Source organism: Populus nigra, chromosome 1, assembly GCF_951802175.1.
Source record: "Populus nigra chromosome 1, ddPopNigr1.1, whole genome shotgun sequence".
NCBI classification, from domain to species: domain Eukaryota; kingdom Viridiplantae; phylum Streptophyta; class Magnoliopsida; order Malpighiales; family Salicaceae; genus Populus; species Populus nigra.
The window spans coordinates 4,622,761-4,648,820 of NC_084852.1; the positions used below are offsets into that span (position 1 = coordinate 4,622,761).

Here is a 26,060-nt window from a genome sequence, read left to right on the forward strand (position 1 = left end):
TTTTTGTTTTGCTATTTTGCTAGCAATATTTTTTTTTTATCTCAGAAAATTTCAAAAACATTCAAGGACCATTTTGAATTTATTAGTAGGTCCCTCGCATGTTTTTTTAGGTATTTCACTGTATAACTAATATGTGAATTTTTACTATGAAATGTAAATCTAGTGTACGATACATTTTTTTCTTTAAAAAAATAAAAAAAAATATGCATTCATTGATTTTAAAATGATTTTACAAGGTTATTCACTTACGCCAGAGTCAGAAATACCATACGTTTTTTTTACTACGTAATATTTACCTACGCTAGAGTTGGAAGTATCCGTAGTTGAATATTCATTGACGCTAAAGTCAGGAATATTACAAGCAAGCCATCATAACATAAATCAATAAACTGTTAGCAATTAAGATAAAACCAGCAATGCAGTTTGTTTCAGGTAGGACGTTTAAGTGGTGATAATATCTTCTCTTTTACGTAACCAGTCTCATACCACGGATAATTGAATATTAATATTTTTTAATTATTCCGTCGGTAATTCTATCGGTAATATTTAATTTAAATTTTCAATTTTGTAAAAATTTTTCAGAAACCGCCAACAATTACCGATGATTTTTCAATGCGTCGGTGATTCCGTCTGTAATATTTAAATGAAAATTTTAAATTAATTGAATTTTTTCAGAAAACCGCCAAATAACACCGACGACTTTTCAATCCGTTGGTGATTTTGTCCGTAAAGAACAACAATTAACAGTGCAATTGGAAAGTTAACAGTTCTGGAGCTCTCTGGAAAATACCGACGGAAATTTCCGTCGGTGATTCCCTTTGTAATTGACATGATGAACAATGTTCACAGTTTACCAACGGATTTACCGACGGATGTACCAACGGATTTACCAACGGAATTTGTTCCGTCGGTAATTCCGTTGGTAAAAATGACACGTCATCATTTTTTTTTTGCTTTGTTTTAATTTTTTTTTCCCACGATAATTCCCTCGGTATATACCGAGAGAATATTTCCGTCGGTAAAATCCCTCGGAAATTTACCGACCGAAATATTCCCTCGGTATTTCCGTTTGTATTTATCGATTTTTTGGGTGTAAATAAACATTTAATTGATTTAAAAATAAAAAATTAACTTGAATCTAAATTAGTTATGGAGCTAGATGTACTTTTTTTAGCAAGATAAAGAAAAAGAAATCTAAATATAACTCTCAAGGCTTTTAGCTAGTCAGTATTCTCCCTTGCTACACAAGCTTGATGCGGGCATTCATGGCTGGATGGGGAAGAATCTTACCTATGTTGGGAGGCTTGAGCTTGTTAAGTCTGTTTTGCACGGAATGGTTCAGTTTTGGATTAGTATTCTTTCGATGCCGCAAGCGGTCATCAGGCACATTACTCGACTCTGTCGGAACTTTTTATGGACAGGAAACTTCTTGAGGAGCAAGTCAACTTTGGTTGATATCAAATCCTGCAGTAATAATTTTTTAGCCAAGCAGCTGTGGAACATTCACATGAAAACAGATTCTGTATGGATCCAATGGATGCATCATTTCTATCTATGTGCCTCGTCCGTTTGGTCCGCTTAGGCTCAGGCCTCTGCCTCTCATCTGTGGAAATCCATCCTGCTTCTCAAGAATCAGCTTGTTGAGGATTCTGGAGGCCCTATGCAAGCTATTATCTTGGTATTCAAGCTTGTCATAAATAGTTTTGGATAAGTTAGGCAATTTCATTCTTACCTATCTATGAAAGTTTTTGCTCATGTTTTTAGACTTGAGCACCCTAATACGCAGAATTTAGTATTTATTTCTCCCTCTATCCCATAATAATTGGCCCCTGTCAACTTTTCATACTCAATATAACATGATTTTGAATAATTTTTTCTTTAGTTTTATGATTTCTTATTCCCTCATTTAGAGAAGTTGTTATGATTTCTTATTCCCTCAAGCGTGTGTGCTTGTTGTTATGATTTCTTATTCCCTCATTTAGAGAAGTTGAAGGTGTTTAGTCTAATAATTCTTTCTTGCCCAGACCAGGTGATATGGCTGCAATTATTTGTCTGCTCTCCTTTTCCTTCTTTTAATGGTTCAATTAAATCAACGTATGCGATATGCATGGATGGTGTTTGTTCTTCATGTTTGCATCAGGCAAGGTTGGTTACCTATTACATGATCAACTCGACCTTAGGTGATTTCACGGAGATTCATGTCTTTGAGCTGTGGAGCTGCAGATATGTCTTAGATTGGAATTTATTATTCCCATCAAAGGGCATTTTATCAAGGAAGTAGAATCATGTTGTAGAGATGCTTGTTATGGGGGGTTCATAATAGGTTGTGGAGATGCTTGTTGTGGGTGATTCAAAATGGGTTTGGAGATGTTTTCTACGGGGAGTTCAAATTGGTTTGGGAAGGACTAGGGTCCTGTAATCTTTTATTGGTGGGATTATAAGAATTTCCACTGCGATTCCAGGCATAGAAAGAATTTCCACTGCGATTCCACAAAATTCAAAACTTGCTCTGATATCAATTAATACCAAACGATATTAAAGGAACAATTTATGTAAACTAATGAACATGATATAAAAGATAGCAAGAAAGTATTGATAGAGGAAAAGAATTCTGATAACTTTATTGCAGAATCCAAGAATTGCAAGGAATAGGAAACAAGTAGAGCCTGATATCATTCAAAGGAATCACTCCTTGGAATCACACCAAATAACTTACAGGTTTTGATTGGTTGAAACTTGGGTTTTTGGTAGTAGATTTGCCCGTAGTGGAGCCAATTCTCTCGGGAGCAAGAATCACAGGAGCTCTAGATAAGGGTTATCCTTTCCTTTGAATTTCTTTTTAAATGTAAGATAAAAGTGTTGTTAAATTATATATAAATAACTAGTATCAAAGAATACTGAGTCCAAGAAATAAATTGATTTTGGAATTCCCTTAGATAAAATGCCTTAATTAGGGCGGGTTAAAGGAATTTCCAAGAAATAAATTGCCTGGGTCGTTGGAATTCCCTAAGATAAATTGTCTTTGAGGTGGATTAAAGTAATTTTCATCAAATAAATTGCCTTAAAGGAGGTTAAAGGAAGTCCTTGTAATAAACTGCCTTTGGGGCAGGATAATGAAATTTCTTGTATAATTGCTTTCGGGTAAGATAATGGAATAATATTGGAAATAATGAGTAGTAGAAGAGAAATCAACAAGGCATTTCTGTTTGTTCAAGCTTCTGGGTTTCCTTTGCATAAACAATTCATAATTAAAAGAAGCATAGCTTTCGGCCTACCTTCCAACCTGAGCTAGAACGGAGAGTCGAATCTTTCGATATCTTCATCAACAAACTGATCATGGAAGACCACCGTATCAAAAGATGATCAGACATTGCTTCTTTTTGTTGTCTTTTAAAAAGTCTAATGCTCCACTAATTTCCTCACCCAATTAGGCATAAGATTTTAAAAAGAAAGGAAAAGAAAAACTGGCCCCCCTAAGCACTATCCCGTTTACACAGAAGTGGAAAGTAAAAGGAAGGAAATGATTATGTTTATGTCTCTTTTACTTTGGAAACAATGAAAGCAAACGCATTAGTAGGACAAGGTAAGTTTGTCATCTAAGGATAAAACTCAAGCAATTAAAAGTAATTTTCTATGATGATCGTCTCTGTGTCACACACTCGGGTAATATGATTGACCTATTACAATATTTTTTTAAAAAAAAAATACTAAAAGAACTATGTTTTTTATGGCAACCAGAGTGCGGTTACTTTTTTCATCCCTCTTTTTTGGTTTTATTTTTTTTCAGTCCTTCAAGTCTTTTTCTTTTGTTATTTCATCGAGTTTCTTTGCTCTAGAGTTGTTGTGCTTGCCCTCGAATATGCATTATGCTAGGAATTACAATTACATTACAGAAAAATTATTGATTGATTGTTATGGGTAATGAGTTATTTAGTTGATTTTGAAAGATTTTAGATAAAAATGATGATTTTGAGTTATGGTTTCTTTAAATGGTGAATTTGAGTTAGAAATCTTCATATATCAGTATGTTATCTGTGTAAATTCTGGGTTTGAGGTTGAAGATTATGAAATTTCAGCTTGGTCCCTCGATTTGTGAAAATTACAGTTTAGTCCCTGAACTTTGGAAAAATTAGAGATTGGTCCCTGGAGCATAATCCGAGATTCTGGACAGAATTAAAGATAAATTATGGGCAGAATTCCAGTATAGTTATGAATTTATGATATTTTCACTTTGGTCCTCTAATTTGATGAAATTACAATTTAACCCTAGAAATTTGATAAAATTCTATAGTGGTCCCTGAAGCATAATTTGAGATTCTGGGCAGAATTGAAAATGAATTATGGGCAGAATTCCAGTATAGTCATGAATTTATGACATTTTTAGTTTGGTCTTCCAATTTGATAAAATTATAATTTGACCCCTAAAAATATGATAAAATTCCAGATTGGTCCCTAGCTTTAATATTAGCTTTTTCAGATTGTTTTGATGAATAATTGATGGTTATTTAGTGAATTATTATCAAGTCTCATTATTTGTTTTATTATGAATTATATTTCTGGAAAACCGTTTACTTTTTTGGTTTTTGGAAAAAATAACTAGTTTAGAATTAACAAAATGTATAGGGTTATGAAATAGACCCTTAGTTAAGTGTATTAAATAGGTTGTATGTTCTTTTCGAGTCATTTTATAATATGTCTCCTTTGTATTTAGATAATCTTGATATTCTATATGCGGAATATCAGTAAGATTTTCTTCGGTATTTGCTTTCGAGTTCTGTTCACTTTTAAGTCAAGTGAGTGTATAATTTTCCATATGCATGAGAAATAGTATAAATATTTGAGTTGTTAATATGAATTGGATCGTGCTTCTTGATAATATATATGTTGATTATTATCTTTGTTATGATAAAACATGATCAATTGTTGAATCTGAATTTTTGATATAAGCCAATATATACTTCTAAATTGACTTTTGAATTGATAGCTTCTTGTTTTATTAATGTCATGAGTTGGGCCTTGAGATATGAATTTGTTTGTTTGATTATGATATGAACTTATGGTATGCCAGTTAGAATGCTCATACTAACAGGGTAGTGTTAGTCTTAGTGCACATTGTATTTGAAACCCTAGTTGGTCGAGAGAGTCATCAACCTGTGTGGACTGATCATTCCATAGTACGGAGCCTCATGTTATTGCATTTTGATTTTCTAACGAATTTTACCTTATGATAACCTTGTTATGACCTATTTGAGAAACCTTCCTATAAGAATCTAAAGCCATAATTGTATATATATTCCTCATTGTTGTATTACCTCGTGTATGTATATTGAACGTTATCTACTCACTGAGTTTTTGAACTCACACTCTCATTATTTATCTTTCTCAAGCTTATAGCTTGTTAGCAAATCATTTTTGTTGAACCTTAAAAACATGTATTTTTTTGTTGTAATTTGTACTTTTTCTTTATATCCAGTTAGTGTTCCACAATTATGAAATTGTATTAAGTCTTGTATTAGGATAATTAAATTTTATTATGAAGTTAGGGTTTTAACAAGAATAATAATCTATTGTTATTAGGTTTTTTCATATTGATTATAATAATTTTCAATACTTTATTTATTTAGTTTTTAATTAAAACCTGCTTTTACGAGCAAAATAACCTTGCCCCAATGGCAATGTCTTGCAACCATGATGGAAGCTCAGCACAAGAAGATACCTTAATTGTTGATTGTATATAAGAACACCTCTCTGGCTATTATAAATGCATTGCCCCCGTTTGTTTCTTACTACTGAATAAAAGATAATTAATTCACTACTATCTCTTTCTATATTCTCCTTTTGGTACTAGATCCAGAATGAGCACCAGTACTAGATTCAACAACCTTTGAATGTTGGAACAGCATAAGTGTCTCGTTAACAACTGTTTGCATTCCTTCAACGATGAGAGTCGTTTTTGGTATAAGCACGGTCTAGTCTCTAATGCTCTTAACTTTCACTGAAATTAGGCCTTTAAGTTCAAAATTACGTTGTTATTTTTTTATTTTCATTTCCTTTCTTCTTTTCCTTTCACTCCTTTTCTTTCTAAAGCTGGTTAAACCTTCTAGGCTCTTGAACATTTATAATAGAGTCTATTAACAAATTATTTCCCCACGTTTTTCCTCTCTTTTTCTCTCATTTTCTCCTCCTCTCCGGCTCTAATTTTCAAGAGTATTTATAGGGTTTTTCTAGGTTTTTTTATGGATTCCCTCAAAGATTGATGAAAGTTTAACCATTTGATCAAAGCGAGAGGGTTATGGATAAAAGCTAATAGTTAGAAGTTCTTGTACTAAACTGGTTTTCGTAATTGTGGTTTTGGTTTTAAGAGTACTTAATGGTTTTGTTAGACTTAGAGGGTAGAGAGTTATTTCTAACCTTTTGATCCTGAGAGAGGTTTTAAAACCATTGATAAGAACTTTTTAAGAAGGTTTTAAGTATGAACACACGAAAAAAAATAGGTGGTTACTATTTTATACAAAAATCAACGATTTCAGTAGCCAAAATCTTTCTTAACAACAACTTTCTCTTTCTAAAATAAAATTCAGTGACCCTCTCTTTCTTCTCCACCCAAAAAAAACTTGAAAAAGAGAAAAATAAAGTTTGGTATCCAAGTGCAATGTTGAAAAATTATAGGGACTGGTTACTTAATAGCTTAAAAAGAATGTGTTAGTGGTTGTTTTATAAAATATTTTTTTATTTTAAGAAAATAAAAAAATATGATGGGAGTAGGTTTTAGAAGACAAACAGAGAACGACATTAATGAATTGAAAAAGGCTGTATAGTCTGACATTCCTTCATTTTGTGTCACTTGAGCTTTTTAAACCAACACAGTTAAGAAAACAAAGAGCACTCTATTATCCCTGCTTTTGTCCTATATTTATGTGTTTTGATTTGGACAACTACTCTATTATCCTCTTTTTTCATATTAATTTTTAAATTAGTTTTTTAAAAAATTAATTTGAAATAAAAATAAAATAAAATTTAATTTAATATTTTTTAAAATACTTTATAAGAAACAAGAACAAACACGTTATTTTTCTCCTTATTCGCTGCTGTCATTTCAGGTCCTCATTTGCTGCATTATTTGGAAGAGTATGAAAAAAAAATAAAAAAATCAAACGAGCATGGCTATCAAAAACTAAAATTCAAAACATAGAGAAAAATACTATTGGAGTCCACAGTAAATCTATGTTTGAATGAACAATAATTTAATCAATTTTTTTTTGTTATTATATTATAAAAGTGTCCAAAGAAATTCCAAATAAAAGAGACATATTCATATTGTTTTCTTTACTCTCCTCCGATCTTTCAATGTCTTCTTCCGTTTCTGCCGCCTCCCTCAACCTCTCCTTCTCTTTCCACGTCCTTTCCTTTATTTCTGTCTTTCCTTTTCTTTTCTTTTTAAGCCTTTTTAACCTCTCTCTCTCCCACTTTCTATCCTTTCCTAGTGGGTACATAAAGTTGAACACGTGGCGACCATTTATTAGCCTTTGAGATTACCTTTATCTCCATGTCACAATAAAATCTAAGGTTGAACATGTGGCGATAATCTATTGGTTCCTTGGCTTACCCGGTCCTTTCTCATAAACATAGTTCTTTTAGCTTTTCTTCAATACTGGCCCCCTCCTACGCGACCTTACTTTCTTCCTTCTTTGTCCCATCCTTTTCTTTCTCCTTTGATCATGCCGTGATTTTAGGGGTTTTTTTTTATTCTTTCTTCTTTATCCCATTCCTTTCTTTCTTCTTTTATCATGCTGTGATTTTAAGATTTTTATTTTAAGTGTTTGAATAAGTAGTTGTTTTTTAAAATATTTTTTTATTTAAAAATATATTAAAATAATATTTTTTATTTTTTAAAAATCATTTTTAATATCAATATAAAAATAAAAAAAATTAATTTAGAATATAAAAATTATTTTATATCCTATCACTAGCTGGAAACCGCATAATGTAATGATCAATATTATACGATGATAGACAAATTTGGGGTTGGCTGAAGGCGGGGATTCTATTGGTCAGCGTATTCTCAATGTAGTAAAACTAAATGTTTCACTATAAATGACAATATTGGTACCTTTAAATGAATAAATGATTTTAATATCGTTAAAAGATGTTTTTACCTTGTTATTTGTTCAAAAATGGTATACCCAAGCTCCGGCGAACACCAAGAAGTCTCCATTTTTAACACAGAAAATACTAGAGTTAGGGATTGCTTGCATGAAATCTAGCTAAGTTCTTGCATAAATTAAGAGGTTATAATATTTGTGGATAGAATTTGGAAACTTACTAATCAAATGATGCTGGTTAATATGTAAATATTATTGCTATTATTATTATAGGTGATACAAGCATGATTCCCTAGCATAACAATCACTATTTGATTCATGAACCCACTTGAACCTAGATTGTGTGGCATTATTTCAACTTAAGAAAATACACCAATAAGTACCAAATTCCCAACATGTAAAAGAAATGTTAAACCTACGATGAAGTTGGTGTTGGGTTTGCCGAATAGCATACACTCAGCCGAAACAATAAAATAAAATTATTTGGGAGTCTCTAAAATCTCGTTAAACAGATCTAGAGTTGTTTAGGGATTTATTGCTTGAAGATTTGATCATCTTCGATTTTGAATATTTTTTAAAAAACTGGGTTGTTGCAAACTAGAAGTCATCCAATTGTTCGTCTTTCAATGGTAATTCACATGAACCACCAGTAAAAAATTTCACAAGTCCCTATTTAGAAGAGAGGGATTGTTATGCCTAGAGTGTTATCTCTTTATTTTGTAACACACGTAGTTTTTATGTCTAACAGATAACTCTTAAAAAATAAGAGGCATAGCTTATTATTTATAAAAAAATCTAAAAAACCCTATAAATTGACAAAATATCAATTTCCCCCTTGAATAATATCCATATATTAAATTAAGATAATTTTATAAATTAACTCAATCAAGTCCTTACCTGATTTTTCTAGATCTGGAAATATAATCCTTGTATTAATTATATTATAGTTCTTAATTTCTAAAATATATTTTAATCAAGTTATACTTAATTAAATCATCACAGTTTAATTCTTAATGTGTATGATCTATTAGGTTTCTAATATATTGGCCCAAATATAAATTATAATTATAATTAAATAAATTAGAATTGAAGATTTGAAAATCATGTGCATTGTTTAGTAACGTGTCATGATCCTCTAAATATTAGAAAAGTCATTAGTGGTTTCAATTACCGATTTCTCATTGTAATTAATACCATTTTATCACTAATGTTCTTATTTAACATTAAAGCATGAAGCATGTTTGTCATGTTAAATCATATTCATTCTCTACATAATAGTAATTGATCATTTGAATAAGATTTGAAACCCTTTTTAAATCTCATCCCACCTTGGCCAAAGATTTCTCAGTCAATACTATTTGAGAACAAATGAAACATTTTTTCTAACTCATATAAGGTGATGAAATCCTCTCTTGATCACTCAAGTACCTTCATATAGTTCATGATATACCCAATGTCTATCATTTTGTTACCTCAATTAAGATAACATGTAACAGGATCAAAGCATAGCATTTTCTATATAGGATAACTTAGTGATCTCAAGTCTAAGGATTACATACACAACCGTCATGTGAGTCTTTCCATAGACATAGATAATCTCTCCATATGGAATTCTCATGCCGGTCAATTCAGTGTACATGTCTTATGACAAGCGTATACATATTAGTTTTAGGTATCCCTTATAGCTCAACTTATGAAAATAATTGCTTCATTTCATAAAGGAAAAAACATAATATATATCAGTCTTTATGGCTCTAATAAATATCCAGTATTTAAGAGAGCATCGACCAAGAATATTTTATGAACAATACTTTGATGCATTAAAATTCTCATAATTATAACAACTTTATAATTTCCTTTGCAAAGCATTTTTGTCTCATAAACTTTATCTATACTCTAGATTTATTACTATAATATTATATGAATATTAAAGTTAAATTAAGCCTTTATTAATAATAAATATGTATTTACATGAATATAATAATGCCTCGTGTAACTAACTGATTGACTACAAGGCATATTAAACTAACAGTTGGTAACCATTCTATACCGATTGTATTATCTTTTATCAAAAAATGAAATTAACTATAGATTTACTACTTGTCGCACGTGTGCGGCGTCACAACGAACATGGAGAAAAGACTATAGAAAAAAAAAGGATAAATGTCAAATGTTCAACCCCAATCAAGGAGAAAAGACCAGAACACATTAACTCAGTTGGGCAATTATTCATTTTCTTTCCCTTCATTTATTCTATCTTCGTTTAGCCTTTTTTGGGCTTGGATCGAATAAAATTCGATATTAAATTGAAGATAATAAGGGGCTAAATTGAAAAAAGAGGGTTTTCCTCAGGTGCTATGAGCTTTGGGGTCTAATTGAAGAGTTGATGTCAAATTAGGGATTAAATTGAAAAGATAAAATGAGATTTAGGACTTAATTAAAGAGTTATTATCGAATATATCACAGCCTGACCAAACCTGCCAGATATTATCTGTTTAAGACCTTATCGCCCTCACGGATTTGTTCTTGGTGACTATGCATGGCTCCAAAACATGCCTGACAATTCAACAACCAACACCACTAATAAAATCAGCTACCAAATCCTCATTCCTGATGTTGAATATTATAAAATAAAAGAGAAAGAAATGTTGGTGCTTGTAAAGCACATGTCAGTATAAGAGAAAGGCTATTGAAATACCAGCGACACATATGTGGTCTCTACTCCTTTTAAAGGTTGTGGATTCCATTTGTTTCACCTGAAATAGGCAGTATATCTTGTATCATTTAAAAAAATAGAACAAAGTAAGACAAATTTCATTGCACTTAAAATCCTGGCTCATTCTTCTTGCCTAAATTCTAGACGAGTTGTTTCGAATTTTTTCCATCTGTTGTACTCCAGATTTTTTTGAATGAACTTATAATTGGTGCCGTTTTGAGTTAGGGATAACTTTCCATAATTCTCAAAACAGGTAGCCATGCGCAGATCTTCATCTCTCTTTAATTTCCCGTTACCTATTTCCCCTCTTCCCATCTTCCTTCCATCGAATTTTGTGGCAGTTTCAATGATTTACACAGCTATCGATAACTTTTTTGGCTGTTAATATCGTAGTATTCTCTAAAAAGCCAATGTCATGGCATTGCCACGCTTTCTAAAGAAAGAATTTATTTATTTATTAAGCAATTCATTTAGTTTTTTCAATATTTAATTTAATTTAATTTATATTCTTAATAATAATTTTAATTCAAACAACAAGACAGCAGAACACCAAATAATTTATTGATTTTACTCATAACACAACACAATTATTTATTATTAAATATATAATTTGATATGGTTAATCTCACAACAAAACACAAAGCAAAATCTTATTCTTAAACTTGCATTAAATATTGCTACTTAGAATTTATTAATTTGTATTATACACGTACATATATTATCTTTGAAGGCTTGTATGATCTTTATCTTAGATATCATTTTATTCTTTATTCTATGATATTTTCATTACTTTATAAATAATTATGTATTAGGGACATTTGAGCAAAATAATGTTACTCATAAAAAATAATTTTTTAAAAAATAAAAAAAATGCAAGAATTAAAATTTATGTTTTCAATAAAAAAATATTTTTTTAGTTCAAATCATTACAGTTTCTTAGGATACTTTTCGTGGTTGTTATTACTTTTTATATCGTCAAAACTTTTTTTTTTGAGAAAAATACATGAATCAGACTAGAGAATTTTGATAAAATATATATATTTTGTCTATAATTTTATTTTGAGTGTTTTCTATGAATATATTGCATAATTAAATAAAAAATATATTAAAAAAGTTAGATTATAAAAAGTACATTGGGCATAGCTACACTAGTTTCTAAGATTCTATTTATTTTTACGTTTCAAAAATATTTTTAATTTTTTTTTTATTTCAAATTAATATTTTTTTGGTGTTTTCAAATAATTTTGATACGTTAATATCAAAAATAATTTTTAGAAAATAAAAAAATATTATTTTAATGTATTTCCGAGTAAAAAATACTTTAAAAAACAATACCAACTACATTTTCAAAAACCCTCTTAGATTGCTTTGATCTAATGGTTTAGCTAGCTTTCACAATCATAATTTTTTTAAAAATACAATAAAATCAAAATAGCAAAACAAGAAGAAAGAACAACAGCATTAATTAGCTGCGTATTACATTTTTATTATTGTATTTTAAATATATTATTTTAAAAATGGTAGGAGTTCTTAGTCTGCATGAACAGCAGAACACCACATGAACAGCAGAAGAAAGGCTGCCCACTTCCTGGAACTTCCTTGCTGCTGACTTTGGTGATTTGTTCCCACTACCAATCTTTCCTTAACAACTAAGGAGTTTTTTTAAAAAAAAATGGATTGATTTTAACCATATATTTTTGCCGAGTTTCTCTGTTTCTCAATTCAATCATTTTCCTTTTAAAAAAATATTCAATTGAGTTTTTAAAAAATTCAATTATACAAAAAAAAAAAAGTTAAAATACTAGATCGAAAACTTTCAAAAACTTTATTATTAATATCTACAAGTCTAGTGAATAGTAATGAGCATAAAACTCCCTTTTCCTTTAATTTATACTATAATTTTGTATTGTGACACTTACTTTTTAAAAATATTTTTTATTTAAAAATTTATTAAATATTAAATATATATATATATATATAATAACAATAAATATTAAAAAATATATTAAATTAATATTTTTAAATTAAATATAATTATAAAAATCACTCAGACACATTTAAAAAAACAAACAGCCTTTGATTCTGACAACTACTCTATTATCCTCTTCTTTCATGCTACTTTTCAAACTTTCTACAAGGCTGGCCCCTACGTGACCTTACTTTCTGCCTTCCTTGACCCTTTCCTTTCTTTCTCCTTCTTTTCTCTCCTCACTTGAGTGTGTGACACAGACAATTACTTTTAATTGCTTGAGTTTGATCCTTTGTTGTGTTCGTTCCATTAATTCTACTTCTTTGCAAGTCTTTTCCCTTGATGATCTGTTTTTTTTTATAAAAAAAAAAGAAGAAAACTAAAAAAAACATTGACCGATCATAGCTTAGGTTAATTATATTTGTTGTTGGAAGCGAGCTGGTATCATCCATGGAGGCGTCTAAGTGATTATCCTCAACCTTTCATTCGTTTCTTTTTGCCAGGTGAGTAATTTTACACGTCTCAGTGATTATCTGAACCTTTCATTCGTTTCTTTAATTCTTTGCGTGAGTACTTTTACACATTATTATTATTATTATTATTATTTTTATTTGTTTGTCACTGTCTCTATATGATCTTAACTATGTCATCAAAATGCAATATTTTGAATGGGAATTACTGCTTTAACTCACAAGTGTCAGTTAGTAAACTATTTTTGTTGGTATACTTTATACCTTGTCTTGTTGCTTTTGAAGCATAATTTAATTGTTTGCAGGGCTTTATTTATGTTATAGGTCAATCATATTTATCTGAGTGTGTGATACAGAGATGGTCATCATAGAAAATTATTTTTAATTGCTTGAGTTTGATTCTTTGTTGAGTTTCTTTCAGTAATTCTACTTTTTTACAAGTCTTTTCTCTTCTTGATTTGTTTTTTTTTTAAAAAAAATTTGATCAATTTGGTAAAAAACCTAGTTATAACCTAAAACCTGTTTTCAACCCATTTTAACCCAAAACACCTAGAAAACATTCAAGGAACCTTGTTAAATTAAGACATAACAATTTGACACAAAAATCAACTGTTTTGGTGGTCAAAATCCTCAGCAATAACTTTCTTTCTCTAAAACAAAATATGGTGATCCTCTCTCTCTCTTACACAAAAAAAACTAAAAACAGAGGAAAATAAAGTTTGGTATCAAAATACAATGATAAAAAATTATAGGGACTAAAATAAACTTTGCAAATAAATTGCAAAGCCACAACTTATTTTAGTCGAGTTTTTCACTTAAGTCCTATGTTTTTCAATTCAACCCTCATCCTTGAAAAAATATGCAATTAGGCTCTAATTTGGATTTAAAAGAGCTTAATTGTGAAAAAAAATAATTGAGTACCAAATTGGAAATTTTCAAAAAATTCACTATTAATATCCATAGTAAAATGAATATAAGTGAATAGTGATGAAGAGAAAACTCCTTTCTCTTTTAATTTATACTATAATTTGGTATTGTGGCACATACTTTTTAAAAATATTCTTTATTTAAAAACAAATTAAAATATTATATATGAATATGCATTTTAAAATTTAATAACTAGTTTATTAAATTCATGTGAATTTGGTCAATATTTTAATAAACCACTATTTTTTAATTAATGAGAATTAATGGTTAAAAATCTTGATATAAAACGCTATACCTATAAGTGAGGCTGATATTTGAAATATTGAAGTTGATTAGAAAATCCTCAAAGTTATTCTAAATATTCATGAATTTTTATTGAGAGTAATTTTTACCGTAATACACAAATTATGAAGAACTTTTTTTTCTAAGAATTTATCTGGGTACAAGAATCCATGATAAATTATTAAACACCAAATTTATTCATACAAGCAAATCCCAATCCTAAACTATAGATATATCTGAAAACCATTAAAATCTCTAAACCACGTTTAATCACAAAGAATTTACTTGGGTAGGGTGTGCTAGGAGTGTTAATACATTTTTTAACTATAACTAGTCCTTTACTCTCAAATCTCTAACAAGACTAGTATTTACTTGGGTAGGAGTGCTAGGAGTATTTTTTAGCTACAACCAATATAAAATAAAATAAGAGGTCCAAGTGTATAAAATAAAAAAATATTAAGTTTGGATCTAACCAATAGAATTGAATTGAAATTTTAATTCAACTACATAAAATATTATTGATTTGATGATATTTGTTTTGGTTAAGTTTTTATTGATTTGATTCGATAAAAATTAGCCAAATTAATATAAAAAAAAAACAAAACATTATCATTTTAATAAAAATAATTAATTTAAATTGATCTACTTAATTACAAGTTGACCTCGGCCCTGGTGACCTATAAGTTATAATCTTTTTCTAAATTAGCCCTTTTGTAAGGTCTAACAATTATAATAGGAAGGAAACAATTTATTCACCAATGTCCTTTTCCTTATTTTAAATAAAAATTGAATTCATTAAAATATTAATTATCGATTGCTAGCTAAGCCTGTAAAGGTTAGCCTGATAGTTAAGGATACACACCCTTGAATTGATTTTGTACATGAAGCCATTAGATTTCCATGCACCTAAAAAATTGAAGGAATCTCAAATTTTATTGGTACTGGGTATCACAAACAAAAATATAGTAAATAAAAATAAATAAATAGTAATAAGTAGTAAATAGAAATGGATTAATAAATAGTAGGCTCCATAGTTTCTATGGTTATTTCCTTAACAACAAGGTCCTCTATATACACTTGATCGAATCAATGCTATTGTTAACATTTTGGCTCTACCCATGAATTTCCTAGTAGTTTACAGTAACAGTACTATTTAATTATGCGGATTAGCTGAACTTTTGAGTCCATTCTAGCAAGAGTAGATGCGTTCATTTTTGGCCTTTTAATTTAAATAAGATTTGTCATGCTTAACATATTATTATTTGCTAGGGAATTCTTTAGCATTTTCAATCGAAAATTGAGAATTGAGATAACTGAATTTTCACAGGTAATATAATTTTAAAACTTGGTCTAGCTTCACCAGTCGATTCGGAACTCAATAAATTCAGAGTTAAAACCAAGCCGGGTTTAAAAAAAATAAAAAAAGTCAAATAAGGGATCTTGCATGAACTACCAAAAGCTTTGAAATAATGACTACAAGACTAAATCAACATTTTATTCATATTAAATAACAAAGATTAATTGACCTAATTTTTTTAATATAAGTGTTTATAAAAGATCCTTCAGCCATTTTACAGTGAAACAATTTCCTAAAAGTCTTATATTTTTCTACCCTATTTGTTGCATCAAGTGATTTTTTGAGATGCATAATTATAATATAAATATTTATATTCTCATGTTATTTTTTAATTTAATGTGTCAAGCTGGCTAAACTTTTGTATTAGCATTGTCATTAGAAATACAACAATTTCGTTAATAGGTGACTGAGACTTGATGCTGTACTATTTGCTTAGAAGATTGAAACAAATATCAAATAGAAGAACAATTTCATGTTTTCCTAGCAGAATCCTTTGCTGAATGGTTCATCTCTTGTTCAATGGTCTTTTTTAAACAAGTAACAGAAAACACACTGATAAATTTTTCTTAATGGGAGTGTTTTAAGGAAAATTCTCAACCTTTTTTTTTTAAAAAAAAGTTATTCTCTAGCATTTTATTCCTGTGTAAATATGGACACATTGGTAGTAGAATCTTTGCGAAAACTGTTTATATTGCCTAATCGAATAGAATTATTACATGAAGATTTTGATAGATATATCTATAGTTATTTAAAGATTTATTATTTAAAAATTTAATTTTTTTAATTTTAAATAAATTTTTAAAAATTAAATTATCACAAATTACTTATCACAAATCCACATAAACTACCAATAAAAATTCTTTTAAAATAATCTTTAACTTTCGGCTTTGCTTCCAACCTGAGCTAAAACGGAAACTAGAATCTTTCGACTTTTTTATTTTTAAAAAAAGTTATTCTCTGCACCATAAGAAAAAAGTTATTCTCTAGCACCACTAATTTCCTCACCCAAGGCATAAGATTTTAAAAAGAAAGGAAAAGAAAAACTGGCCTCTCTAAGCACCATCCCGATTGCAATCCATTACAAAGAAGTGGAAAGTAAAAGGAAGGAAATGATTATGTTTATGTCTCTTTTACTTTCGAAACAATGAAAGCAAAAGCATTAGTAGGACAAGGTAAGTTTGTCATCTAATTTCTTGCCATAACCTTCACATTTCATCTCTCAGCCGTTTCTTTTCACTCAAACTATCTCCGCACCGGTTGTTGATTTTGGATCATTTCCCAATTTAGGACGGAAGACTACGGGAAAGAGGAGATTGGTTGTGGTGGGGATTGAAGCTGTGATTTGGGATCGGTTCAGCATCTTCTGCTGATAGGTTTATCCAGCAGACTTCAAGAGGTAAGAACCTGCTCTTATATCATGTAAAGAAAAAGATAAAATCAGAAAAGAGAGAACATGAGCTAAAGCTGCATAAATTAGCAGCTTAATAAAAAGAATACAATTGTATGATTTTACAATTGTATTCATAGGAGATCTTAGCCTACATGAACAGCATAACACCACATGCACAAGCCTCTTTATTTGAAAGTAACAGCACTCTGGATGCAATCAAAAACCTAGTTCTTTTATTACTACTACTACTACTACTACTACTATTATTAATTTGTATAATGTAATAGGTCAATCATATTACTTGAGAGTGTGACACAGAAATGCTTCTCATAGACAATTGCTTTTATTTTTTTGAGTTTGATTCTTTGTTGAGTTCGTTACAGTAATTCTACTTCTTTGCAAGTCTTTTCCCTTGTTGATTTGTTTTTTAAAAGAAAAGAAAAGAAAAGAAAACTAAAAAAAACTGACCGAGCATAGCTTAGGTTAATAATAGTTGTTGTTGGAAGCGAGCTGGTATCATCCAGGGAGGCGTCTAAGTGATTATCATCCAGGGAACCTTTCATTCGTTTCTTTATTTCTCTGTCACTGTCTCTATATTATCTTAATTATGTCATCAAGATGCATTTTTAATGGGAATTACTACTTCAAGCCAAGTGTCAGTTTGAACCTTGCCTTGTTGCTTTTGAAGCTGGATTCCATACAGAGCTAGAGGCCTTCTCCTTTTCTTCCTCCCGCTATTTCATTGATTGCCAGTGCTTTCCGCACATATTTTTCCAAATTAAGGTAATGAAATTCCTTTTCCCATTCTCTCTGCGCCTGTTTTACTTGTAGTGACTCGCTCTCACGTTCTGTGTATCCTTATTTCTCTGATTTTCAGGTCGGTGGAAAATGGCTATCGAAAGTGTGGGTGGATCCATTATATCTAAGATAGCAGAACTCATGGTGGAACCAGTAGGAAGGCAGTTCCGTTACATGTTCTGTTTCAACGATTTTGTTAAGGAATTCGAACAACAAAAGGAGAAGCTGGTTTCGGAAAAAGAACGTCTGCAAGACGATGTCAAAGCTGCTGACAGGAATGCTGAAGAAATTTACGAGGATGTCAAAAAGTGGCTGGGAGATGCAAAAAACGAAATTGAAGGTGCGAAGCCCTTGGAAAATGAAATAGGAAAAAATGGCAAATGCTTCACTTGGTGTCCAAACTGCATGCGACAATTCAAGTTAAGCAAGGCACTGGCCAAGAAGTCGGAGACTTTCAGAGAACTTTTAGAAAAAAAGTCTACAAAAGTGTCCCACAGAGCTCATCCTCAGCCCATAGAATTTCTTCAATCAAAGGAATTCACGCCCTCAAAATCGTCAGAAGAAGCTTTGGAACAGATCATGAAAGCTCTCAAAGATGACAGTGTCAATATGATCGGACTGTACGGCATGGGAGGGGTGGGTAAAACCACCCTGATGAAAGAAGTAGGCAGGAGAGCCAGAGAGTCGCCGCTTTTTGATGAAGTTTTGATGGCTACGGTGTCCCAGAATCCAAATGTCACAGGCATCCAGGATCAAATGGCAGAAAAGTTAGGTCTGGATATTAAAGAAAAGAGTAAAGAAGGGAGAGCAGATCGATTATGGCAGAGACTGGAGAAAGTGGAGAAGATGCTTATAATCCTGGATGATGTTTGGGAATATATTGACTTGAAAGAGATAGGGATCCCATTTGGTGTTGATCACGGGGGTTGTAAAATTCTTCTAACAACACGTCGTCAAGGCGTATGTTCTTCAATGGCGTGCGAGCCAAAAGTGTTGTTAAGTCCCTTACCTTTAAAAGAAGCATGGGATTTATTCAGAATCAATGCAGGTTTACCTGATGGGAACTCTACCTTGAACATAGTGGCAAGGGAGGTTGCGAGAGAATGCCAAGGCTTGCCTATAGCACTTGTGACAGTGGGAAGGGCTCTAAGAGATAAATCTGCACGTCAGTGGGAATTAGCGTCTAGACAGCTCAAAGAATCTCAATTTGCGCGCATGGAACAAATTGACGAAAAAAATAATGCTTATACATGTCTTAAGTTGAGCTATGATTATTTGAAGAGCAAGGAAACCAAGTTATGTTTCTTGATATGTTGTTTATTTCCAGAAGACTATGTCATTCCAATCGAGGACTTGACGAGATACGCAGTTGGCTATGGGTTACATCAAGATACGGAGCCCATTGAAGATGCAAGGGAACGAGTTTCTGTGGCAATCGAAAACCTCAAAGATTGTTGCATGCTGGTGGGCTCTGAAACTGAAGAACATGTGAAAATGCATGACTTGGTTCGTGACGTTGCTATTCAGATAGCATCATCAGAAGAATATGGATTCATGGTAAAGGCAGGCATTGGGTTGGAGAAGTGGCCAATGGGCAATAAAAGCTTTGAAGGCTGTACAACAATTTCGTTAATGGGCAATAAACTAGCAGAACTTCCTGAAGGATTGGTATGTCCACGGCTCAAAGTTCTATTATTAGAAGTGGGTTATGGTTTGAATGTTCCTCAGAGGTTCTTTGAAGGGATGAAAGAAATTGAAGTTTTGTCTCTGGAGGGAGGGCGTTTGTCATTGCAATCACTTGAACTCTCAACGAAACTTCAATCGTTGGTGTTGATCATGTGTGAATGCAAGGACCTCATTTGGTTGAGAAAGCTGCAGAGACTTAAGATTCTTCGTCTTAAGTGGTGCCTCTCCATTGAAGAATTACCTGATGAAATAGGAGAGCTCAAGGAGCTAAGGTTGTTGGATCTGACAGGTCAAAGTCTAAGAAGGAACCCTGTGAATTTGATTGGAAGGTTGAAGAAGTTAGAAGAGCTGTTGATCTGGGATCAAAGCTTTGATGGATGGGATGTTGTTGGATGTGAGAGCACAGGAGGAATGAATGCAAGCCTAACAGAACTAAATTCGTTGTCTCAGTTAGCCGTATTATCATTGAGGATACCGAAGGTTGAATGCATTCCCATAGATTTTGTTTTTCCAGTTAGCTTGCGCAAATATCATATAATGTTAGGGAATTGCTTTGGGGCACGACGATACCCGACCTCGACAAGATTAATTTTGGGTGGTCCATCCTTAAATGCGAAGACATTTGAGCAATTGTTTTTACATAAATTAGAATCTGTAGAAGTGAGTGATTGTGGGGATGTTTTCACTCTGTTTCCAGCAAGATTGCGGCAAGGTTTAAAAAATCTAAAGGAGGTGATTGTTGACAGCTGTGAATCATTGGAAGAGGTATTTGAATTGGGTGAGGCTGATGAAGGAAGCAGTGAGGAGAAGGAGCTGCTGTCATCTCTAACAATGTTAAAGCTGCAAAGCTTACCTGAGCTCAAATGCATATGGAAGGGGCGCACCAGACATGTCAGCCTCCAAAGTCTTGCTCGTCTGGAGTTGGGGTATCTGGACAAAATGACATTTATCTTCACACCGTCCCTCGCTCAAAGTCTGCCAAGGCTAGAAAGACTTTACATAAGTAAATGCAGTGAATTGAAGCATATTATCAGAGAAGAGGATGGTGAAAGGGAAATAATTCCAGAGTCTTCCGGCTTCCCAAAATTAAAACAAATCTTCATAGAAGACTGTGGTAAACTGGAATATGTCCTCCCTGTCCCTGTGTCTCCAAGCCTTCTGAACCTGGAAGAGATGCGGATTTTTAAAGCTCATAATTTAAAGCAAATATTTTACAGTGGAGAAGGAGATGCACTCACCACAGATGGCATCATCAAGTTCCCTCGACTAAGACAATTGTCTCTTTCTTCCAGATCAAATTACAGCTTTTTTGGTCCAACGAATTTTGCTGCCCAATTGCCTTCTTTGCAAATTCTAGAAATTGATGGCCACAAAGAATTGGGAAATTTGTTTGCACAGCTCCAAGTACGTCCTTTATATTTCTCCAATAATTTTTTTCCTTTTTAATTTAAATTGTCAACTTCAATACATGTTGATTTCTCCCTTTAAATTTCTGAAACTGAAGTAATTGATGAGTGGAGATAAATCCTTTAGCCATCCACTAAATTTAAAAGGAGTTGTCTAGCTGTATCATTCCTTTTCTTCCCCCAATTAATGGAAGTATTTGAAGAGGAAGATAAACCCTTTCAAAAACTTATGATTTCATATTCCCACCCTGTTGCCATGTCTACTGATTTCCTTTTGTTGATAAGTTTTTGGCTGAAGTATTGGGGACAATTCGTTCATCTATTTACCAAAATTATACTTGGAAACATTATGCTTGGAATCCCTGCCCGACATGTTACCAAAATTATACTTGGAAACATCTATTTACTAATATATGTTACATATTTCAAAGTGCATAAAATTTATTAGGAATTATATTTAACAAATTGGTACCTTGTTTTCTTTTGATGCAGGGGCTGACAAATTTGGAAAAATTACGCTTGGAATCCGTGCCTGACATAAGGTGTCTATGGAAGGGTCTCGTGCTGAGCAAATTGACTACTTTGATGGTGGTAGAGTGTAAGAGACTGACACATATTCACATGCAGCATGATTGATGATTGCTAGTCTAATAATTCTTTCTCGCCCAAACCAGGTGATATAGCTGCAATTATTTATCCTCTCCTTTACCCTCAAATTTTAATGGTTGAATTAAATCATGGATTGTCTTTGTTCTTCATGCTTGCATCAGGCAAGGTTTTTGATTGGTGGGAAGTAATTCCTGCTGTTTCATTGGCAAATGGATACAAATTGGCTTCACATTGTAACAGTCTTATTTACCATAGAAGATTTCGACTTATCTATCTATGTGTTTGCTGACGAAGTTAGAAGTAATGTAATGTTGTGTGTGTAGTCATTACTGTGCGATCCTCAAAAAAACAATGTTGCTTGCCCATTATCGTACAAGCCTCCAGAAGTAAGGCCGTATGTTTGCTTGCCCATTTGTTTTTTCGAGCAGATACCTTGCTGGCTTTCGCTAATTTTCTCTTTTCTTTGTAATTTTTTTGTCGATGAATTTCTCTTTTCTTTCTCAACCTCAAGAATTAAAATACAAGTAAAATAAAGTTTTGTATCAAAAAAGTTTCATTACCAAAAAGAAGATTTATCAAAATTACAAGGCATGGAGGCGTTGACACAATTTGTTTTTTTAAGGCCTCCTATTTTTATTTTTATTTTATGTTTTAATTTTTATTTTTTGATTTTTATTTTTTCTCAAACAATATAATCAATTTCTTTTTTCATAAAGTCGAGCACCAAACCAATGGTGCGGCTTTTTATTTAGTTCTAGATGCTCATATAAAATTATCAACTTATATAAAATTACCAACTTCAAATTCCAATTAACATAACATTGAAAGATTAATTTTTTTTTTTAAAAAAAGGTAGATGATCAAAAGCAAAAAACAAAAGGCAAAGTTGACACCATATTTTTTTTTTAAAAAAATTAGTTTTTTATTTGTTTCAATTTTGATCTTTTCATTTTCAATTTCTTACCAACAATAATTTTTCTTTTTGTGAAATTGAACATTGTTCTAATATTAAGATGTTTTATTGAGAGCAAGATAACTATAAAAAAGGCAGATAAAAATACATTACCCATCTCAAATCTTAATCAATTCATCATCAAAGATCACTGAATAAAAAAAGGACAAAAAAAGAGAGAGTAAACATTGTGTGAATTCACAATATTTCCTCTCGGGGCTATTTTGTTTCAGCGGATTTCTTTTAGGTTTCTATTAATATATTTATTTATTTATTTTTTACAATAAATAGGTAAGTTATATCTAACTAATAATATAACACATTGCTACCTACATCCACATATACTAAAAAGACACTCACTATAGCTATATTAGTAGTTATTTGACTTGCACTTTAATATGGATCAGAAATGTTTTTTTAGCAAAATAAATAAATATGAATGCTTTTTAAATGTGTTTTTAACAAAAAAAAAAAAAATAAACCCTAATCATAAATACAAAAAAAGGTATTGACGTGTTTATTTAACTCGCTTCGCTATGGGTCAGATAATATTTTCCAACACAAAAGAATGGATATATAAGTGTTGTTAATATATTTTTTGATATCGAGAGAAAAAAATATAATTGTGAATAAAAAAATTTGATGTTTACATATAATAAAATAAATTGGGGATCATATATGTTAATAAATACAAAAATAATTGTTAACGCAACGCGCCACATGTAGGAAGTTAATTTTTAATGTAGTAGAAAAATAGGACGGTGTTTCAAATGCATTTTATTTTATCATGATTCTCTTAATTGAGAAATGTGAAACAAAATAAAAAAAGAACAAAAATATTATATTTCAGCCGACCTCTTTTAGGTTTCTATTAATATATTTATTTATTTTAAGTTTTTTTTAATAATGAATAGGTAAGTTATATCTAACTAATAATATAACACATTGCTTCCGACATCCACATATACTAAAAGACTTACTATAGCCATATAAGTAGTTATTTAACTCACACTTCGCTATGGATCACAAAATTGTTTTTAGCAAAAAAATAAATTTGTATGCTTTTCAATTGCATTTTTAACAAAAACAAATCCTAATCATAAATACAAAAAACAAAAATTAGTTGTTAACGCATCGTGCCACATATAGGATCATAAGTTAATTTTTAATATAGTAGAAAAATGAGACATTGTTTCAAGTGCATTTCATTGTATTACGATTCTCTTAATTGAGAAATGTAAAAAACAAATCTTACAAAAATATGAACTAATAAACTAATAAAGAGTTGTTAATGCCAATCAAATTATAAAATAAAATGATAATCATTTTCATAAAAATAAAAGATACATAAATATGATACTTAACCTTAACTTTCATCTTCATGCACACTTTTCTCCTTCTTCTTCTTTTTTATCTTAAAGGTCACTTTTTCTTATCAAGAACAAATAATTCTTATTTTTATAAACACGTCATGAAAATAAAGTTTATTCATATAAAATATATAAAAAAACATATAGATGAATTGGAATAATTTTTTCTAGATATTAAATTCATAAAAGATAAGTAAAAGATATCCACTATTTAGAAAAAACTAAATAAACAATCTAAATATTTAGAGAGAAAAGTATTAATTTAAATATAAATTTAAAAATTCATTAAAAATACATAAAAAATATCAATTAAGAAAACAAAATTAGAAAAAAAAAATAGAAATAGATCAAGTGCTTTTGGGCCTAGTAAGTCGGGCCTACACATCAAGTCCATTTTAAAAAGGGTTGGTACGTATGAGCCTTTTTTATTTGAAAATGCTTCAAATGTTTTTGAAAAAAAATAAAGAAAAGCGACATGTCACCTACCGAGACTTTCCCGTTCTTGACCATTGGAGAGATGACTAGAAAATTAAACAGGGTGGTTTTCGACCCAAAAAAGCAAATGTAAACAAAGTTCACACCTAAACACCTAAAAATGGTCTTTATGATGTAATAAACCAATAAAACAGCCCAAAAACCATAAATTTTTTGGCAATTTCAAGAGCAAAAAACATTTCAATGGAACTCTCTTCATCAAATAAAACTCATTAAAACAAAAATCGACCATTTTTTATGGCGAAAATCAGTGCCAACTAAGACTGTAAAACCCCGGGTAATATTATTGATATTAATAAAAGTCAAGATTATGAAAAATGAGGGGAAATGATAAATTAAATTATAAGAATGATGATATATTCAAGAATCTGAATTGAAATGTTTTGTTCGGGTGTTAAAGCATATATAAAAAATAAATATAAATAAATAAACATGAAAATGTGAATAAAATTTTTATGGACATGAATTTCATGAAACTGAAAGTATTAACAAGTAACTGAGTGAAATTTGAAATAACCTGGATAAAATTTGGCATAAACAGGTGTCAGGATTCATGAAATTTTACCAAAAAATCATAAAATTTACTATTGAGGAATATAGAAGGTATTTTTTTAAAAGTTAAGTAATTATATGTGTGTATAGGGGAAGAAAAAATTAAGGGACGTGGAAGGTATTTAAAAAAAAGAGTTAATTATATATATATATATATATATATATATATATATATATATATATATATATATATATGAGTGCGAGTGTGTGCTATAAGGAAAAAAAAAAAAACAAACTTGCTTTTTCAAAGAGAAGGAAGCATACCGCCAGGAGAGGAAAAACAAATTCAAGCAAGGAAAATTTCTCAATTTAAAAGTGTTAAAGCTTTGGTTATTGCTTGGTAAGATGTCCTCACACTTTTAAATAAGATTCTTGAAGAATTTATGCTTTAAATTGATTGAACTTTGTGAAATGAGAAATTAGGGTTCATGATAAATTTTAGAGAAAATTATAATTGATTGTGAAATTGTGTTAAGATTATTGAAGTGAGTAGAGAAAGTAAGAAATTATGGTAATTAAAGCAAAATTTTAGGTGTTCTTGGAGAAGGGATTTTTGAAAAAATAATAATAAGAAAAATAAAAATTTAAGAGTTTTGATAAGATGATGAGATTGTGTAAGAAAGAGATGATATTAATGTTAAAGAGTGAATAGATCATGAAATTTTTTTATGTTTTTTTTATTTAAATTACAGTAAAAATTAAATAAATAAATTTAAAGAATATATATATTGATTTGAATGATGAAATTAATTGTGTTACAATGTGAAAATCGGAAGAATAGGTAGGAAATTTACAAAATGATTTTATTTTGGCAAATAAAAGGATAATTAAAATGATTTTATTTATTGAGTGTTTCAATATGAAAAGTAGAATAATGATGTGATATACTTGTCAATTTAAGAGAGGCTGCCAGGCCAACACTACAGCAGGAAATTTCAGCTCGAGCTTAGTCATCAGGTAATTACACGGTACCCGAATT

General features: G+C 30.6%; 4 protein-coding genes and 1 long non-coding RNA gene across 8 annotated transcripts in view; 4 read left to right on the plus strand and 1 right to left on the minus strand.

Annotated features, from left to right (window-relative positions):
• Window positions 1–16,253, plus strand: part of LOC133706096 (disease resistance protein At4g27190-like) — a 64,587-nt gene extending 48,334 nt beyond the window's left edge. The window contains exon 6 of the mRNA XM_062131626.1: window positions 16,235–16,253. The gene's annotated coding sequence lies outside the window, so the exon portion shown is untranslated. The remainder of the gene's footprint in view (window positions 1–16,234) is intronic.
• The window catches only part of LOC133706081 (probable disease resistance protein At4g27220), a 90,547-nt gene that overhangs the window by 18,723 nt on the left and 45,764 nt on the right, over window positions 1–26,060 (plus strand). The window lies entirely within an intron of this gene.
• The window catches only part of LOC133706207 (protein METABOLIC NETWORK MODULATOR 1-like), a 35,388-nt gene that overhangs the window by 3,884 nt on the left and 5,444 nt on the right, over window positions 1–26,060 (plus strand). For 2 of the 3 annotated variants that reach the window (XM_062131697.1, XM_062131706.1), the window contains exon 1: window positions 25,243–26,038. The exons of the other annotated variant lie outside the window; for it this stretch is intronic. The gene's annotated coding sequence lies outside the window, so the exon portion shown is untranslated. Of the gene's footprint in view, window positions 1–25,242; window positions 26,039–26,060 lie in introns of those variants that run through there. 3 annotated transcript variants of the gene reach the window in all.
• Window positions 2,593–3,549, minus strand: LOC133706233 (uncharacterized). The gene is made up of 2 exons (XR_009844470.1): window positions 3,276–3,549; window positions 2,593–2,835 (listed from the first exon to the last, which is right to left on the minus strand). It is a non-coding gene; the product is annotated as an uncharacterized LOC133706233 (long non-coding RNA).
• Window positions 16,681–22,132, plus strand: LOC133706172 (disease resistance protein At4g27190-like). 2 transcript variants are annotated; one of them, XM_062131651.1, is made up of 5 exons: window positions 16,681–16,995; window positions 17,111–17,219; window positions 17,902–17,996; window positions 18,091–21,101; window positions 21,596–22,132. In XM_062131651.1, the coding sequence occupies exons 4-5, from the start codon at window positions 18,102–18,104 to the stop codon at window positions 21,737–21,739; spliced, it is 3,144 nt and encodes a 1,047-aa protein (XP_061987635.1). In that variant the 5' UTR covers window positions 16,681–16,995; window positions 17,111–17,219; window positions 17,902–17,996; window positions 18,091–18,101; the 3' UTR covers window positions 21,740–22,132. The 2 variants fall into 2 exon arrangements, with proteins under 2 accessions (XP_061987635.1, XP_061987643.1); XM_062131659.1 differs by having other exon boundaries at window positions 17,917–17,996.

What these genes read in the sequence shown, in the direction of transcription:
- LOC133706172 (XM_062131651.1), top strand. Translation starts at nt 18,102, where the DNA reads ATGGCTATCGAAAGTGTGGGTGGATCCATTATATCTAAGATAGCAGAA. An exon ending in ATTTGTTTGCACAGCTCCAA is followed by an intron (nt 21,102 to 21,595) that starts GTACGTCCTTTA and finishes CTTTTGATGCAG; the next exon opens with GGGCTGACAAATTTGGAAAA.